General features: G+C 37.6%; 1 protein-coding gene across 2 annotated transcripts in view; it reads left to right on the forward strand.

The window, feature by feature from the left end:
• GRM7 (glutamate metabotropic receptor 7) overlaps positions 1–16,473 on the forward strand; it is a 1,123,177-nt gene that overhangs the window by 713,497 nt on the left and 393,207 nt on the right. For both annotated transcript variants that reach the window (XM_004368286.1, XM_004368287.1), the window contains exon 5: positions 4,470–4,610. In XM_004368286.1, the coding sequence (XP_004368343.1) occupies positions 4,470–4,610 (141 nt within the window). The remainder of the gene's footprint in view (positions 1–4,469; positions 4,611–16,473) is intronic.

Here is a 16,473-nt window from a genome sequence, read left to right on the forward strand (position 1 = left end):
CCTGATTTCCTTTTCATAGTTCTCTTTATTGGTGTATCCAACTGATTTTTGTATGTTTATTTTGTATCCTGGTCCTCTGCTGAATCTTTCTATTAGTTCCAGTAGTTTTCTCTTGGAGTCTTTAAGGTTTTCTATGTATAGTATCATATCATCCACAAACAGGGACAGGTGAACTTCTTCATTACCAATTTGGCTGCCCTTTATTTCTTTTTCATGCCTTATTGCTCTAGCTAGAACTTCCAGCACAATGTTAAATAGGAGTGGAGATAAAGGGCATCCTTGTCTTGTTCCTGTTTTCGGAGGGAATGTTTTCAGCCTCTCTCCATTAAGAATGATGTTGGCTGTTGGTTTTGCATAGATGCCCTTTATTATGTTGAGAAATTTCCCTTCTATGCCTATTTCATTGAGAGTTTTTTTCAGGAATGGGTGATGGGCTTTGTCAAATGCCTCGTCTGCATCAATTGAGATGATCATGTGATTCTTTCATTTATGTGGTGGATTACGTTGATTGAGTTTCTAATGTTGAATCATCCTTGCATACCTGGTATGAATCCTACTTGGTTATGGTATATTATTTTTTTGATATGATGTTGAATTCTATTGGCTAGAATTTTGTTGATAATTTTTGCATCTATATTCATGAGATATATTGGTCTGTAATTTTCTTTTTTTTTGTGGTGTCTTTGCCTGGTTTTGGTGTCAGGGTTATGCTGGCTTCATAGAACGAATTCGGAAGTATCCTTTCTTTTTCTATGCTCTGAAATAGTTTGAGTAAGAAAGTGTATTTTTTTTATTGTTGGATGGAGTATTCTATAAACGTCAACTAGATCCAGTCGATTGATGGTTTATTCAGTTCGGCTATATTCTTACTGATTTTGTTCCTGCTGGGTCTGTCAATTACTAACAGAGAGGTGTTGAATTCTCTGACTGTAATAGTAGATTTGCCTCGTTCTATCTGATTTTGTTACAGATATTTTGCCATCCTTTTTTTAGGCTCGTGCATATTTACGATTATTATGTCTTGGAGAATTGACTCCTTTATTATTATGTAATGCCCCTTTTACGGTTCCTGGGTGGTGCAAATAGTTTCCGCTTGACTACTACCCCAAAAAAAAAAAAAAAGTTAGCAGTTCAAACCCACACAGTGGCACCCTGGAAGAAAGGCCTGGCAACGTGCTTTCCTAAAGATCACAGCCAAAAAAAAAATCCTGTGAAGCTTGGTTCTGCTCTATAACACATGAAGTCGCCATGAGTTGGAATGGACTCTATGTCAATGGGTTTGATTTGATTTTTGGTTTAGTGCCTCTTTTATCCTTGATAATTGTCCTTGCTCTGAAATCAGCTTCATCTGAAATTAATATATTTACCCCAGCTTTCTTTTTGTTAGTGTTATCATAGTATACCTTTTTCCATCCTTTTATTTTAATCTAAATCTATCTGCATCTTTATATTTAAAGTGAGTTCCATGTAGACAACATAAATTTGGGTCTTGTTTTTTAATATACTCTACTAGTCTCTCTCTTTTAATTGATATTTTTCAACCCTTCACATTTAAAGTGGTTATTGATATAATCGAATTAATATCTACTGTATTTGTAGCTTTTTTTATTCATGACCTGTGTTCTTTGGTTTTGGTCTTCACTTTTTTAATTTTATTTTTGCCTTCTCTGGTTTTAATTGGATAATTTGCAGGATTACATTTTGTCTCCTTTCTTAGGATATCAATTATATATATATAATTGCCCTAGAATTTTCCATTTACATTTACAATTAATCTAAGTCTACTTTCAAATAACAATTACCACTTTACTAGTAGTACAGTTACCTTATAAAAGAGTATTCACAATTTCTCTCTTCCATCACTTATAACATTGTCATAAATTTCAATCATCCATAAGCTGTAATCGTCTAATATATTGTTGCTATTATTATTTTACACTACTGTTATCTGTTTGATCAGTTAAGAATAGGAAATATATATTTATATATCTATACATCTTCGTTTATTCTCTTATGCTCTTTCTTTCTTTTTGCAGACCTGAGTTTCTGACCTAAATAATTTTCCTTATCTTTGAAGAATTTCTTTTAATATTTCTTACAAAGCAGGTTTAATGGCTGAAAATTCCCTCAATTTTTGTTTGTCTGAAAAGGTCTTTACTCCTCCTTCACTTTTAAAGGATAATAGATACAGAATTCTAGGTTGGTGTTTCTTGCTTTTGTTTTTCTTTCAACACTTTAAATATTTCATGCTCTTCTTGCTTGCATGGTTTCTGAAGACAAACCTAATGTAATTCTTATTGTTTCTTTTTAGTAAGGTGTTTTTTACCTCTGACTTCTTTCAAGATATCCTCTTTCTCTTTGATTTTCTGCTGTTTGAATATGATATGCCTGGGTGTAGGTCATTTTTTTTTTTTTTTTTTTTTTTTTTTTTTTTTTTTTTTTGGCATTTATGCTGCTTGGTGTTCCCTGGGATTTATGGATTTGTGGTTTGATGTTTTTCAGTATTTTGGAAAATTCTCAGTCATCATTACTTCAAATATTTCTTCTCTTCCTTTCTCTATTTCTTCTCCTGGTATTCCCGTTATGTGTATGGTGAACCTGTGGTAATTGAGAACTCTCCCACAGTTCTTAGACATTCTGTTCCATTTTTTTTCCCCTCTTTACTTTTTGGTTTGGGAAGTTACTGTTGGTCTATATTGAAGCACACTGATTCTTTCGTCAGCTGTATCCAGTCTACTGATATGTCCATCCAAGGCTATCTTCATTTCTATTACAGTATTTTTGATTTCCAAAATATCCTTTTGATTCTTTGTTAGTTTCCATATCTCTGCTTACATTACCCATCTATTTTTTCATGTTCTCCACTTTTTCCATTCGAATCTTTAGCATATTAATCACAGTTATTTTGAATTCCTGGTCTGATAATTCTAAAATATCTGCCATATCTGAGTCTGGTTCTGATGTTTGCCCTTTCTCCTCAGACTGTTTTCTGCCTTTTAGCGTGCCTCATAATTTTTGGTTGAAAGTTAGACATGATGTGTTGGGCAAAAGGAACTCGGGTCCTTTCAATTGTAATCCCCTGTAAAGCTTTGCTGATGTTGATATGATGCTAAGGTACGGAGGAAGGAGGGAGAAAGCATTCTATAATCCTGTGATTATATCTCAGTCTTTTAGTGAGCCTGTGCCACCAGGGCTTCTCAGCCTTTTTACTCACCCCTTAAGTGAAACAGGAATGCTAGATGCTGCTGGAGTGGGTAATTCTCTTTTTCCACATCAGTTAGGCTCTTTTAAAATAGTTTCCCTTGAGGCAAGGTTGTTCTCAAGGACAGTAGGGCACTATTTACAATGGTCACTTTTCCCGTCTGTACCCTGTCAGAAGTATGAGAAGATTTTTCTCTAGCTCCACAGTGAGACCTACTACAACTCCTGGAGGTAAAACTTATGAAAGTATGGGGGCCCCCAAGGCTGGGACTTCAGGAGTTTTAATATCTCAATCTAGTCTACCTCTAGTAGTTAGTTAATTACCCTTTAAGTATTGCTACCTGATACTGGATCCAGCAGTGGTGATTTCTCCTCCTGATAGTATTTATTTTCTGTATCTGCATCTCTGTCTCTCCAGGGCAGTAGTTTGCTCTATGACCTAAATTATCTGATGCTTCTAAGAAGAGTTTTTGATATTCAATTTTTCAACCTTTTTCTTGTGAGGACAGGAATGATGACTCCCAAGCTCTTTACATGACAGACTCAACACCAGATATCCTAGACATTCTCCATGAATATTATTAAGCTCTGTGTTGGACTCAGTTTACCTACAACCTTTTCAAAAACTTTTATTTTCCATTTGGGATAGGAAGTCAATAATATGGTAAATTACTAAACAAAAAATGTTCTTAAAATTATATTCACAGGTCTGTAACTGACATGATCAGGGAGACAGAATTTGGTATAATGCTTAGCCTTTGGTGCCTTACTAATTCCTCTAATCTTCTGTTTTCTCATCTGCAAAATGGGAATAATGATAGTTACTACCACATAGAGTGTTGAGATGAATAAAAGAAAGAATCTGTATACATAGCACTTAGCATACAGTATGGTACATAGTAAACATTAAAATTATTAGTTATTATCTTGATGATGATGAAGATGCTCCTGGACTAGTTGACTAGAGATGCAAGGTATGTTGTGTTCATTTTGTCATCTCTAAGGTCTCTAATGCAGATTTCATTGTGAAAATGTTACTTGTTGGCCATATATCTGCCTGACAGATTGAGCTAGTGCTTTAGCCATAAGTTAGCATTAGAATATTTTTTTTCCTCTTCTGTTGACTTTATTACTATTATTATTATTATTTGATTGACAGAAAAGAGCATCCAGTCTACTAAAACAGAAAACCATCACTGTTGTTTTTATTTCCAGACATGCCAACAGTGCCCTGCAAGTGCTGACTTTTTTCATTTAACTTCGTTTAGGGTTTGATGCCTACTTTACGTCCCGCACACTTGAAAACAACAGAAGAAATGTATGGTTTGCTGAATACTGGGAAGAAAACTTCAACTGCAAGTTGACGATTAGTGGGTCAAAAAAAGAAGACACGGATCGCAAATGCACAGGTAATTTCATTCTCTTTGTCCTTCCCCCATTACTCTATGTGGCCAGCATTGAAATGACTGCATCGCTGACAGAAGGAAGCTTGGATGGGGACAAATTGAAAAAGTAAATTGAATTTTACTAGATTGTTCAGAAAAATGGAATAAGAGCATAAGTCTTGCAGGACAAGAGAAATACAGACAAGAATGTATCCTTTTCTGCCTGTCCAACTAGCAGTAATTGACATTTTCATTGATTCTTTGAATGCAGAAGGATCATGTTGCTTTGAATGCTCACACTGATAAATATTAGTTCGTATTCTAGCCAGGAGTATGAAGTCATTTTTGCATAGACAAAAATCTCTGACAAATCCCATACCAGCATCAGTTTAACTGTTACCATGGACAGTATAATTGATTAATGAAACAAAGTGCTTTGGTTTAGAGTAATGAGAATTCTAAAAGATTTTCACAAGGTCTAAGTTAATAAGTCACTTGCTATTTAAAATACACTAAAAATATTCACTGAGCTTCGTATGTAACCTGGCATGAATATTCCAAATAAAATGTATGTGTGTGGGTGAGATATGCATATATACATTTATATCTATGAAGTAGTCGGAAGGAAAACTGCACATCCATTCATTTATTTGCTCACAAATATTTAGTGAGCAACTCCTTTCTGATAAGCACTGTGCTAGGCACTGGCTATATGATGGTGACCGAACTAGGTAAGGACCCTGCTTTCGTGCTGCTTAGAATCTAATGGGGGAAACCAACATTTTGATTAGGAATAGAGTGTGTTAACAATTTGCACCACCCAGGGACTCCTACCACATTCTCCAGAGTTTTAAAAACATCTCAATTTCCTTGGTACCCAATCTCAGGGTCTCCTAACCCTGCAACCTAGACTTTTTCTTCCCAGCTTTGCTGGAAGTAACCTAATTTTCATGTATGTGTAATGAACGTCATTGACTGTGACATATTCTGATCATGAGTTATCCCAGCTGCCATCCCCCAAGGGGACATGAGTTGAGTAAGTATATTTATGTAGGGTCCAAGCTTTCACTAAAAACCCAACTCCATTTGACAGGTGCTAATGCCATTTATAGAAACCCTGGTAGCATAGTAGTTAAGTGCTATGGCTGCTAACCAAAAGGTTGGCAGTTTGTATCCAACCAGGCACTCCTTGGAAACTCTATGGGGCAGTTCTGCTCTGACCTATAGGGTTGCTATGGGTCAGAATCAACTCAACTCAATGACTATGGGTTTGGGTTTTTTTTTTTTTTTTTTTTTTTGGAATGCCACTTATGGAGCCCTGGTAGTTAAGAGCTTGGCTGCTAACCAAAAGGTCGGCAGTTCGAATCCACCAGCTGCTTCTTGGAAACCCTATGGGACAGTTCTACTCTGTCCTATAGGGTTGCTATGAGTCCGAATTGACTCGACAGCAATGAGGTTTCTTTGTTTTTTGTTTTTTTTTCTTTTCTTTTCTTTTTTTAAATGCGATTTATGCTACTTCAAAATACAGTTACATTTTCTCATGGAGATATTGCTAGCTATACACACCAATAAAGTCAGCCCTACAGACTACTTGTAGTTTGGGGGCAGGAAGATCAGATGTGATTATTTCAACTTGAATTTATGTTCCCGCAACCCCACCCCACTGGCTGAGTGCGTTCACTCTTGAAACTTGGCATAAAGTTGCTGTGACACAAAGACAAATTTAGAGTATAATCTCTTTGGGAATAACATGTTTTTATGGAGATAGTAAGGTCAAGGAAAGAATGAAAAATACAGAAATGAGGTGATGTCTCTGATAAAACAGATTGAGATAATCTTGGAATCAGGAAAATCACTATTCCAAAGTGAATAAGAAGCCATGGGTTTTGGCATCTAAGAGGCCTGGGTTTGTGCTCTAGGGCTACCTCTGACTACCCCTGTGTGAATTTGGACCACATATTTATTCTCCCAAAGACTTTCTTCATCTTTGAAATGGGAATAATACAACTTTAATTACATCCAAAATTGATGTAGGGATTAAATTAGATCATGCAAGTAGTAGCTCAGTAAACTCCCCCATCCAAAAAATAAAAAAGCCAGTTGCTGTAGAGTTGATTCCAATTCATGGTGACCTCATGTGTGTCAGAACAAAACTGTGCTTCATAAGGTTTCCAATGACTGATTATTGGAAGTAGATTGTCAGATCTTTCTTCTGAGGTACCTCTGGGTGGACTGAAACCTTCAACCTTTTGGTTAGCAGCCTAGCGCTTAACTGTGTTCCCCACCCAGGGACTCCAATAGTTCAGTAATGCTAACAATTATCTGCTGCTCTGGGCTGAATGCCTGCGAGGGTTTCATGAAGACCTATTGTCTTATGTCAGGCCTGAGGAAGATCAAGGGTGTATATCAAACCCAACAGGAAAATAAGCACGTAAGTATAGACAGGAACTTTTCCCTGAGGCACACATTATACAGTGATATACTACTGTATCTAAAAGTTTGTAGACAGGCCACATGCTAGCTTTATGCATTCAGTTGAGCAAAAAGCACAAGACTTAGGGAATTTCAGCATGCTATCCAGAGAGTCTGTCCAAGCATCATTGGGCCTTGGACATGACCAGTACCTTATATCCCAAATCTTGTACCATTTTATCCCCAAGGTCTTAACTCTCAAGCCCACTCTTCAAATTCAGAAGGAAGTTTAGAGAATCTGAACATATTTGCCCATGACAGCCCATAAAAATTATCCCCCTGTCATATCTTATGGCTTACACAGAACGTTTGTCTAACTAACCTTACTGTTCTGCCAAATGCCACTTTGTGAATACAGATTCATCAGAGTTACCTCCTTGTTGAAAAGGAACTCAGCGTTTCAAAATCCATCATCTCATGAAGGAATAATTTGACTTTCAGAGATTTGTTTTCCTTTTGAGATGACGGATGATGAATAAATTGGTAACTTTTTTTTTTTCCATAACAAGCCATTGTATTCCATTGCTAGTGCTTTCAAGTCACATGATAAGCAAATTTGGTTTTGACTTGAGTCCCTATCAACCAGTTTAGTGTGGAAGGATATCAGGGACTAAAGAATATTCTCTGGTAAATATTTACATTTTGGAAGGTCAGAATCCTTAAGCTGTGTTTTTCTTTATACCTCTCTTCTCAAAGCCAATAGTTTTGTGAAAGGTCTATTTCTTTCTTTTTTTCTTGTTTTACTGTGGAAATATATATAGCAAAACATTTGCCAATTCAACAGTAATCAATTTCAGTGGCATTGATTACATTCATCATATTGTGCTACTGTCACCACTATCCATTTCCAAATTATTCCTCCAAAAGGTATCTTTATTGATGGGGCCCGAAAAGTCTGTTAATAAATGTTGTTAATGGATAAACCATGCATTTCTCATATCTTTTGTTCTCATTTGGGGCCCAGGTTCATCAGAGCCTATATAATTTGTTAACAAGACTATCAGGACAAAGGAATTACACTTAAGTAGATCAAGTGCTTTGAGAATATATGTGCAGAAAGAATTTATGGCTATAGTAATTAGTTTTTCCTGTCATTTTATTATTCTATTCTGAATTGACCTTTAATTGTTATATAGATGTTGTATAGTGGCACCTAATTTATTCAGCATGATTGAGGAATCCACATTAAAATGTTATAGATAAATAATGTCTAACCCCGTGGTCCTCTTAGACTTTTTGAAGCCATTATGATGCGAATCAATATAAAATGCATTTTTACACCTTTGTGCTTTCCTAAAGAGAGGCTTGACATAGATTAATTATGATTTAGTCTGTATGAGCACCCATTATGTGGTTGCGTGTTATTATGGTTCTTTGTTAAATTTTTGATGCTCTGACTTATCTCTAAATATCAGAGTCTTGGTTGACATTTCTTTTGCTACCATGGCCCTTAAATTGTCTTCTCTCTCCTTCCTCAATGTGTAGTTGCTATCTGTTTGGGGATAGCAAACATGTGTCAAAGATTATTAAGAACTTTTATTCATTGATTAATTCATCCATTTAATAGTGAATGTTAAATAGGTATTAAATGTCTCAGAATCATCACCACAATAATAAAGCATATAACTTTGTGGATTTAGAAAGGCATTTTATAGAAACTATTTGGGTGTGATCCCTGGGTGATGCAAGTGGATTGGCTGCTAACCTAAAAGTTGATGGTTCAAACCTACCCTGCCCAGTAGCACGGCCATAAAGATTACAGCCAAGAAAACTCTATGGAGCAGTTCTACTCTGTAACATATGGGGTTACCATGAGTTGGAATTGACACAAAGGAAACAGGTTTGGTTTTGGGGTTTTATTTGGGTGAGTTTTCTAATAGAAAGAATTTAAGTAGATAAGATGCCAATTAATGTAGGATTTCCCCAAATTAAAATTATCTGAATGTCACATCTGAAGTCCCCAGTTTTATCTGAATGTCACATCTGAAATCCCCAGTTTTCTTGGAAAGCCTCTTTAAATCCTTTTCGGAATATAGGGTATTGAATAAAAATCCTATGCCTATAAAATATGATTATGTTTCTAGACATTGGATTTCTGTTATAGATTGAATTATGTCCCCAAAAAATTATGTGTTGTAAATCCTAACCCCTATACCTGTGATTATAATTCCATTTGGGAATGGGTTTTCTTCGTTATGGTAATGTGTCAGTATTAGTGCAGGGTGTCTTAAAGCAATCTATATTGAGATATAAGAAGAGCAGACTGAGCAAGCAACCAAAGAAGAAAGCAGAGATAGGGCAAGATAGATGCCATGCCACATGAAGATCAGCAAGGAGTCAAGGCTGAAAAGAGACAAGGACCTTCCCCTAGAGCCAGCACCCTGAATTTAGACATCTAGTGAGGCCCTGGCAGCACAGTGGTTAAAGAGCTCACCTGCTAACGAAAAGGTTGGCAGTTCAAATCCATCAGCGCTCCTTGGAAACCCTAGGGGGAAGTTCTATACTCTGTCCTATAGGGTTGCTATGAGTTGAAATCGACTAGACAGCAACGAGTAGCCTCCTAAACTGTGAGAAAATAAATTTCTGTTTGTTAAAGCCATCCACTTGTGGTTATTTCTGTTACAGCAGCACTAGATAACTAAGATAGTTCCCATATGTAATAGTCCCCCCCTGCCCCGCCAAGAAAAAGTCTTATTGTAACATTAAATGCGGTGCTATAATTCTATGGCTTGGCTTTGAATTCACTTAGATCTGAAGCTTCTCTTCCTGTGTTATTTTAAAATCAATGAAGTTCTTTTTGTAAAGGAATTTAAGAACAAAAAGATAACCTTTGCTCGAGGTAAGCATGTCACCAGCTATGTCAATTATTCCACTGGATAAATTGGAGTGAAGATAAGCATGTTGATTAGACAATGCTTGGTTCTGAGAACAATAATTAGTCTAGCCTTTCCTTTGGCTTTCTATTATAGTAGGTGCAAATCTCAGGTCACAAAATCAGTAGTTCAAAAAACAAAACTTTTGATTGTTTTCAATAACTTAACTTTTTTTAAACCTCCATTCCAAGGATTTTTAGAAATTTAATCAGTCTTTTCAGAGTCCCTCATACCACCTACTCTGTGGGGTTTAAACTTTGTTACAATGGGCTTTGTAAGTCCAGGCCACTGGAGTTATTTGTGAGGTAACTTTGCCGTGGGCCTCTGGCATCAATCACGTGACCTCTTGTTGTTGGTAGTTGCTGTTGAGTTGACTCTGACTCCTGGAAATCCCATGTTCAACAGAACAAAATGCTACCTGATCCTATACCATCTTCACTATTATTGGTACGCTCAAGTCCATTGTTGCAGCCACTGTATATTTTGAGTGTCTTCCAAACTAGAGGGCTCATCTTCCAGCGTTACATAGGGCAATAGTCTATTGTAATCCATAGGGTTTTCACTGGCTAATTTTTGGAAGTAGGTTGCTGGCCCTTTCTTCCTAGTCTGTCTTAGTCTGGAAGCTCTGCTGAAACCTGTCCACCATGAGCGACCCTGCTAGTATTTGATTTATCAGTGGCATAGCTTCTAGTGTCACAGCAACACACAAGCCACTACAGCATGACAAACTGACAGGTAGGTGTTGTATCTGTGACTTACTATCCAAGAAACCATCTCTGGGAGTGATCCTTGTCCATTGCTGCCCAGAGATGTGGAGACATGAGGGTTACTGCAGTGTGGATTCTCTTTCTTGCCTTTAGGACCTCTCCAGGCTCAGCTTTGTTTTTGATGACTTCCACTGCCCACCTGTCACCCAGGGTGGGGAGGCTGTGGAATCCAGGACCCTTTTCAGGGGCACACACTAGCATCAAACTATCATGCTTCCTCTCTGTGTCTCTCTTTTCATCTTCCAATCCTGAAAATCTTTATTAGAGGCTGAGTGAGGGGACTAACTTAGATTTAATCATATCCTTCTAATTCTTTGGTATATGGCACACACTTGATGTCCTGAAACCTTCAGAGCTCCAACTTTTGAAGCTCAGAGCCTAGTACTGACCACATAACATTGGCTTTTAAAACTCAAAAGTAGTCAATCTTTTTTTTTTTTTTCCTGCTATACTCTTGTGTTCTGCTGTAACTATCCTTCCCTCAAGCAGTGAAGAAGAATTCTGTAGCCTCTAGGTATGAAGACAGAGCCACAAGGTTAAAAAAAATAAAAAAAAAAAATTATTGGGAATGAACGGCACATTTATATTAACTTAGAATATCACTGTACTATACCATATTGGGGGCCGTGGTAGTTCAGTGGTGGAATTCTCATCTTCCCTCCTGGAGACTCAGGTTTGATTCCTGTCTAATGCACCTCATGAGCAGCCATCACCAGTTCATCAGTGGAGGCTTGTATGTTGCTGTGATGCTGATGAATGGGTTTCAGCAGAGCCTCCAGACTAAGACAGACTAGGAGGAAAAGCTTGGTGATCTGCTTCTGAAAATCAGCCACCAAAGACCCTATGGGTCACAGTGATTTCATCTGGGTGTACATGGAGCTGACTTGATGGCAGCTAACAACAACATATGTAGAAGAGTCATGGGTGGGTGGCCAGGCTCTTGCTTTTACAAAATAGTACAAACATGACACTAAACTCATAAACCTCATTTTTCCACATGTTGACCAGATGCCCAAAGTGGGGGCTGATTATCTTCAGCCTTATGAAATAGATGGTTATAGATGTGTGCTGCAGTAAACGAATTATTCCTTTTACCATCAACCTTGCAAAGCATGAAAAGAGGTCTCCAAAGCACACCATTTTAATTCAGACCATGTTTCTTCAAATTCCTCTTGCTGCACAGCACACCAAGGCGTCCACAGGAGCTGTGTTTAATTCTGTGCAGAATCAAGCAAGGCAGTGGAACACCAAGTTGAAAATCCAGGGGTAGCCAGGCAAAACTGTTTGCACATATTCTAGAAGCCATAATTATTTGAGCTGTGTATCATTTCTTTCTCATTAACTCCAATAGGCAATGACTTTAAAAATGGGAGTTACAGATTTTTCATATTCAGAACATCTGTCAGGCTAGGAAGTTAATGAGGAAATCCTGAACGAGGGGAATTAATGCATATGCATCTTCTCAGCAATGTCCTTGTAAACAAAGTGCCTCTTTTAAGCAATATAAGTATTATAAATTGGATGCTTAGAGTCGTTTAAGTAGGTATAAGAAAGGGCTGTTGAATGACTTATCAAGTGTCATCAAGCACGTTAGAATGGAATATAGCTTTCCTTAGGAGGAGTTTCTAGTAATAGTTTTTTGGGTTTTTTTTTTGTATTTGTTTTTATTGTTTTTCCTCTTCCAAAGAGATATATGGATACTAAAAGGATTTTAGGTTTTTACGATGCATGCAGTGTCATATTCATTTTTCTAGAAAATAAAAATGTGCTCCAAAGATAAATATCTACTATATATATAAACCCAGATAAAAACTTTCTAGAGCTACTTACAGCTTTTTTCTCACTGTTTTCAGTAATGGTGGATCTAGCTATGTGGGTGAACACATAGGGAGGTTTCTGAGATCCTCATCCTGAAGTAATATTTATTGTTTGGCTTCCTGGGCACAGGTAGCTCTGTGCTGATTTAAACATAGTCTCTACTGTAGAACAGAGTAGCTGAGCTGTCTGCTTAAGCCACACTAGTCTACTTACAGAAGTTAACACCTGAGGCATCAAATTACCTGGGTTAGAATCCCATCTGTTTCACTTCCAGTGTCACTATGGGCAAGATGAAGCCCTGTGTCTTCATTTATAAAATGGAATAACAATAGTACATACTATATAAGGTTGTTTGCAAAAGTTAAATAGAACAGTAGCCAGTGAGTTTAGGTGCTGTTGTTGTGGTTGTTGTTGTCGGTGGTGGTGATTTCTGGAAGAGGCCATGACTGATCCTACCTCTAGCTTTTGTTAAAAAAATAAATAAATACTATTTTAAAAAATACTCCCCCTGCTCAAACTGACTGTCCTTCCTTTCTTTGAATATTTAGCCTTGTTCTTTCTTTACCTTAAATCCTCTTTACCTTATATAGTGCTATACACATATCAATGCACTTTTATGTGTTTATATCATTTAAATTGATTGCCATGTCTGAGCTAGACAGGCCAAGCATTGTCCCCCTTTTACAGATTAAAAAATAAATAAACCTGAATTTTGGATAAAGTTCACGACTGATCTGAGAGCATAAGTTCTCATTAGAAAAATATAATAGTCCCCAAAACTACTGACATACATTTATTTTCTAACACATTCTCTCACTCATTTATTCACTCAATAAATGTGTATTGAGCACCTTGTGCCGGACTAGGACCTGTACTGGGCAAGAAAATAGAGGCAAAGTCTTTCCTCTCAGGGAGTTTACATTCCAGTACAAAAGGGAGACAGAAAACCAAAAACAGATCAGTAAAATAATTACAAGTTGTGATTAATGCTGAGAAACAAATAACATACTTACCTACAAAATAATAGGGAAGAATTCTTCCAGGAATATGTAGTCAGCAGATATCAACCCCAGAGCCCTGTCTGTGCATGAAGGGTTATTACAACGGGAACAGTGGTGGTTCAGTGGTGGAATCCTCACCTTCCACGCACAAGACTAGAGTTCAATTCCCACCCAATGTACTTCATGCACAGACAACACTTATCTGTTAGTGGAGGCTTGTGTGTTGCTATGATGCTGAACAGGTTCCAGCAGAGCTTCCAGACTAAGATATATTAAGAAGAAAGGCCTAGTGATGTACTTCTGAATATTAGCCAATGAAAACCCTATGGATGCCAATGATCTGATCTCCATCCGATCACGGGAATGGAGCAGGACCAAGCAGCATTTTATTCTGTTGTACATGGGGTCGTCAAAAGTTAGGGGCCAACACCTGATGGCTTCACTGGAGAATTCTACCAAACATTCAGAGAAGAGCTTACACCAGTACTACTCAAACTATTTCTGAACACAGAAAAGGAAGCAAAATTTCCAAATTCATTCTATGAAGACAACATAACCCTGATACCAAAACCAGGAAAACGCACCACAAAAAAAGGAAATTACAGACCAATATCTGTCATGAATATAGATGCAAAAACTATCAACAAAATTCTAACAATTAGAATTCAGCATTATATGAAAAAAAATAATACACCGTGACCAAGTAGGATTCATACCAGGTACGCAAGGATGGTTCAACATTGGAAAATCAATCAATGTAATCCACCACATAAATAAAAGAGTCACATGATCATCTCAGTCGACGCAGAAAAGGCATTTGACAAAGTCCAAAATCCATTCCTGATAAAAAAAATCTCAAAAAATATGTATAGAAGGGAAATTTCTCAACATAATAAAGGGCATCTATACAAAACCAGCAGCCAACATCATTCTTAATGTAGATAGGCTAAAAACATTCCCCCTGAGAACAGGAAAAAGACAAGGATGTCCTTTTTCACCACTCCTATTTAACATTGTGCTGGAAGGCCTAGCTATAGCGATAAGACAAGAAAAAGAAATAAAGGGCATTAAATTGATAATGTAGAGGTAAAACTGTCCCTATTTGCAGATGATATGATACTACATGGAAAACCTGGTGGCGTAATGGTTAAGAGCTATAGCTGCTAATGAAAAGGTTGGCAGTTCAAATCCACCAGGCCTTCCTTGGAAACCCTATGGGGCAATACTACTGTCTCCTATAGGGTCGCTATGAGTCTGGTTTTTTTAATATTTTTTATAATACTATACATAGAAAACCCAAAAGACTCCACAAGAAAACTACTGGGACTAGTAGATTCAGCAGACCAGCGGGATACAAGATAAACATACAAAAATCAGTTGGATTCCTATACACCAATAAAGAGAACAATGAAAAGGAAATCAGGAAAACAATGCCATCTGTAATAGCCCCTAAAAAAAAATACTTAGGAATAAATTTAATAGGGATGTAAAAGACCTATACAAAGAAAACTACAAAACACTACTGCAAGAAACCCAAAGGGATCTACATAAATGGAAAAACATACCATGATCATGGATAGGTAAACTCAACATTGTGAAAATGACAATACTACCCAAAGCAATTTACAAATACAATGCAATCCCAATCCAAACACCAACAACATTCTTTTTTTTTTTCTTTTTTTTATTGTACTTCAGGTGAAGGTTTACAGAACAAATAGTTTCTCATTAAACAGTAGTACACATATTGTTTTATGACATTGGTTAACAACCCCATGACATGTCAATCCTCTCCCTTCTCGACATTTTTTTTTTTTTTTGGTGAAAATATACATAGCCAAAGATACACCATTTCAAAAATGTCTAGATGCACAGTTCAGTGACATCGACTGCACTCTTACGAACGTGCTGCTATTCTCACTTTAGATGAAGGCTTACAGATCAAAATAGTTTCTCATTAAAAAGTTAGTACACATGTTGCCCTATGACAATGGTTAACAACCTCACAACACATAAACACTGTCCTTACTCAACCGTGGGTTCCCTATCACCAGCTTTCCTGTCCCCTTCTGCCTTCTAGCCCTTGTCCCTTGACTGCTATACCTTGTTAGTCCCATTTGGTTTTATGGGGCTGTCCACTCCCCGGCTGAACGTGAGTGAACCTTGGAAGTGACTTCACAACTGAGCTAAAAGGGTGTCTGGGGGCCATACTCTCGGAGGTTCTCCAGTCTCCTTTAGGCCAGTAAATCTGGTCTTTTTTGTGTGTGTTAGAATTTTGTTCTACATCCTTCTCCAGCTCTGTCCAGAACCCTCTGTTGTGATACTGGTCAGAGCAGTCAGTGGTGGTAGATGGGCACCATCTAGCTATACTGGACTCAGTCTGGTGGAGGCCTTTGAAGCTGTGGTCCATTAGTCCTTCGGACTAATTTTTGCCTTGTATCCTGTTCTCTTCATTCTCCCTTGCTCCCGAAGGGGTGAGACCCGTGGAATACCTTAGATGGCTGCTCACAGGCTTTTAAGACCCCAGACGCTACTCACCAAGGTAGAATGTAGAACGCTGTCTTTATAAACTGTGTTATGCCAGCTGAGCTAGATGTTCCCCGAGATCATGGTCTCCACAGCCCTCTGCCCAGCAATTCAGTCCCTCAGGGAGTTTGGATGTGCTTATGGAGCTTCCATGACCTTTGCTTGTACAAGTTGTGCTCATTTCCCCAGTATTGTGTACTGTCTCACCCTTCACCAAAGATACCACTTATCTATTGCCTATTTAGTATTTCCCCCCCACCCCTCCCATCCGTGGTGAGCAACAAACATCGTTACCTTTTGTGTGCAAACTTTTTCATGGGTTTTTACAATAGAGGATTCATACAATATTTGTCCTTTTGTGATTGACGTATTTCAGTCAGCATAATGTCCTCCAGTTTCATCCATGTTATGAGATGCTTCACAGATTCAT

The sequence above is a fragment of the Trichechus manatus genome, unplaced genomic scaffold (genome assembly GCF_000243295.1).
Source record: "Trichechus manatus latirostris isolate Lorelei unplaced genomic scaffold, TriManLat1.0 scaffold00001, whole genome shotgun sequence".
Lineage (NCBI taxonomy): Eukaryota > Metazoa > Chordata > Mammalia > Sirenia > Trichechidae > Trichechus > Trichechus manatus.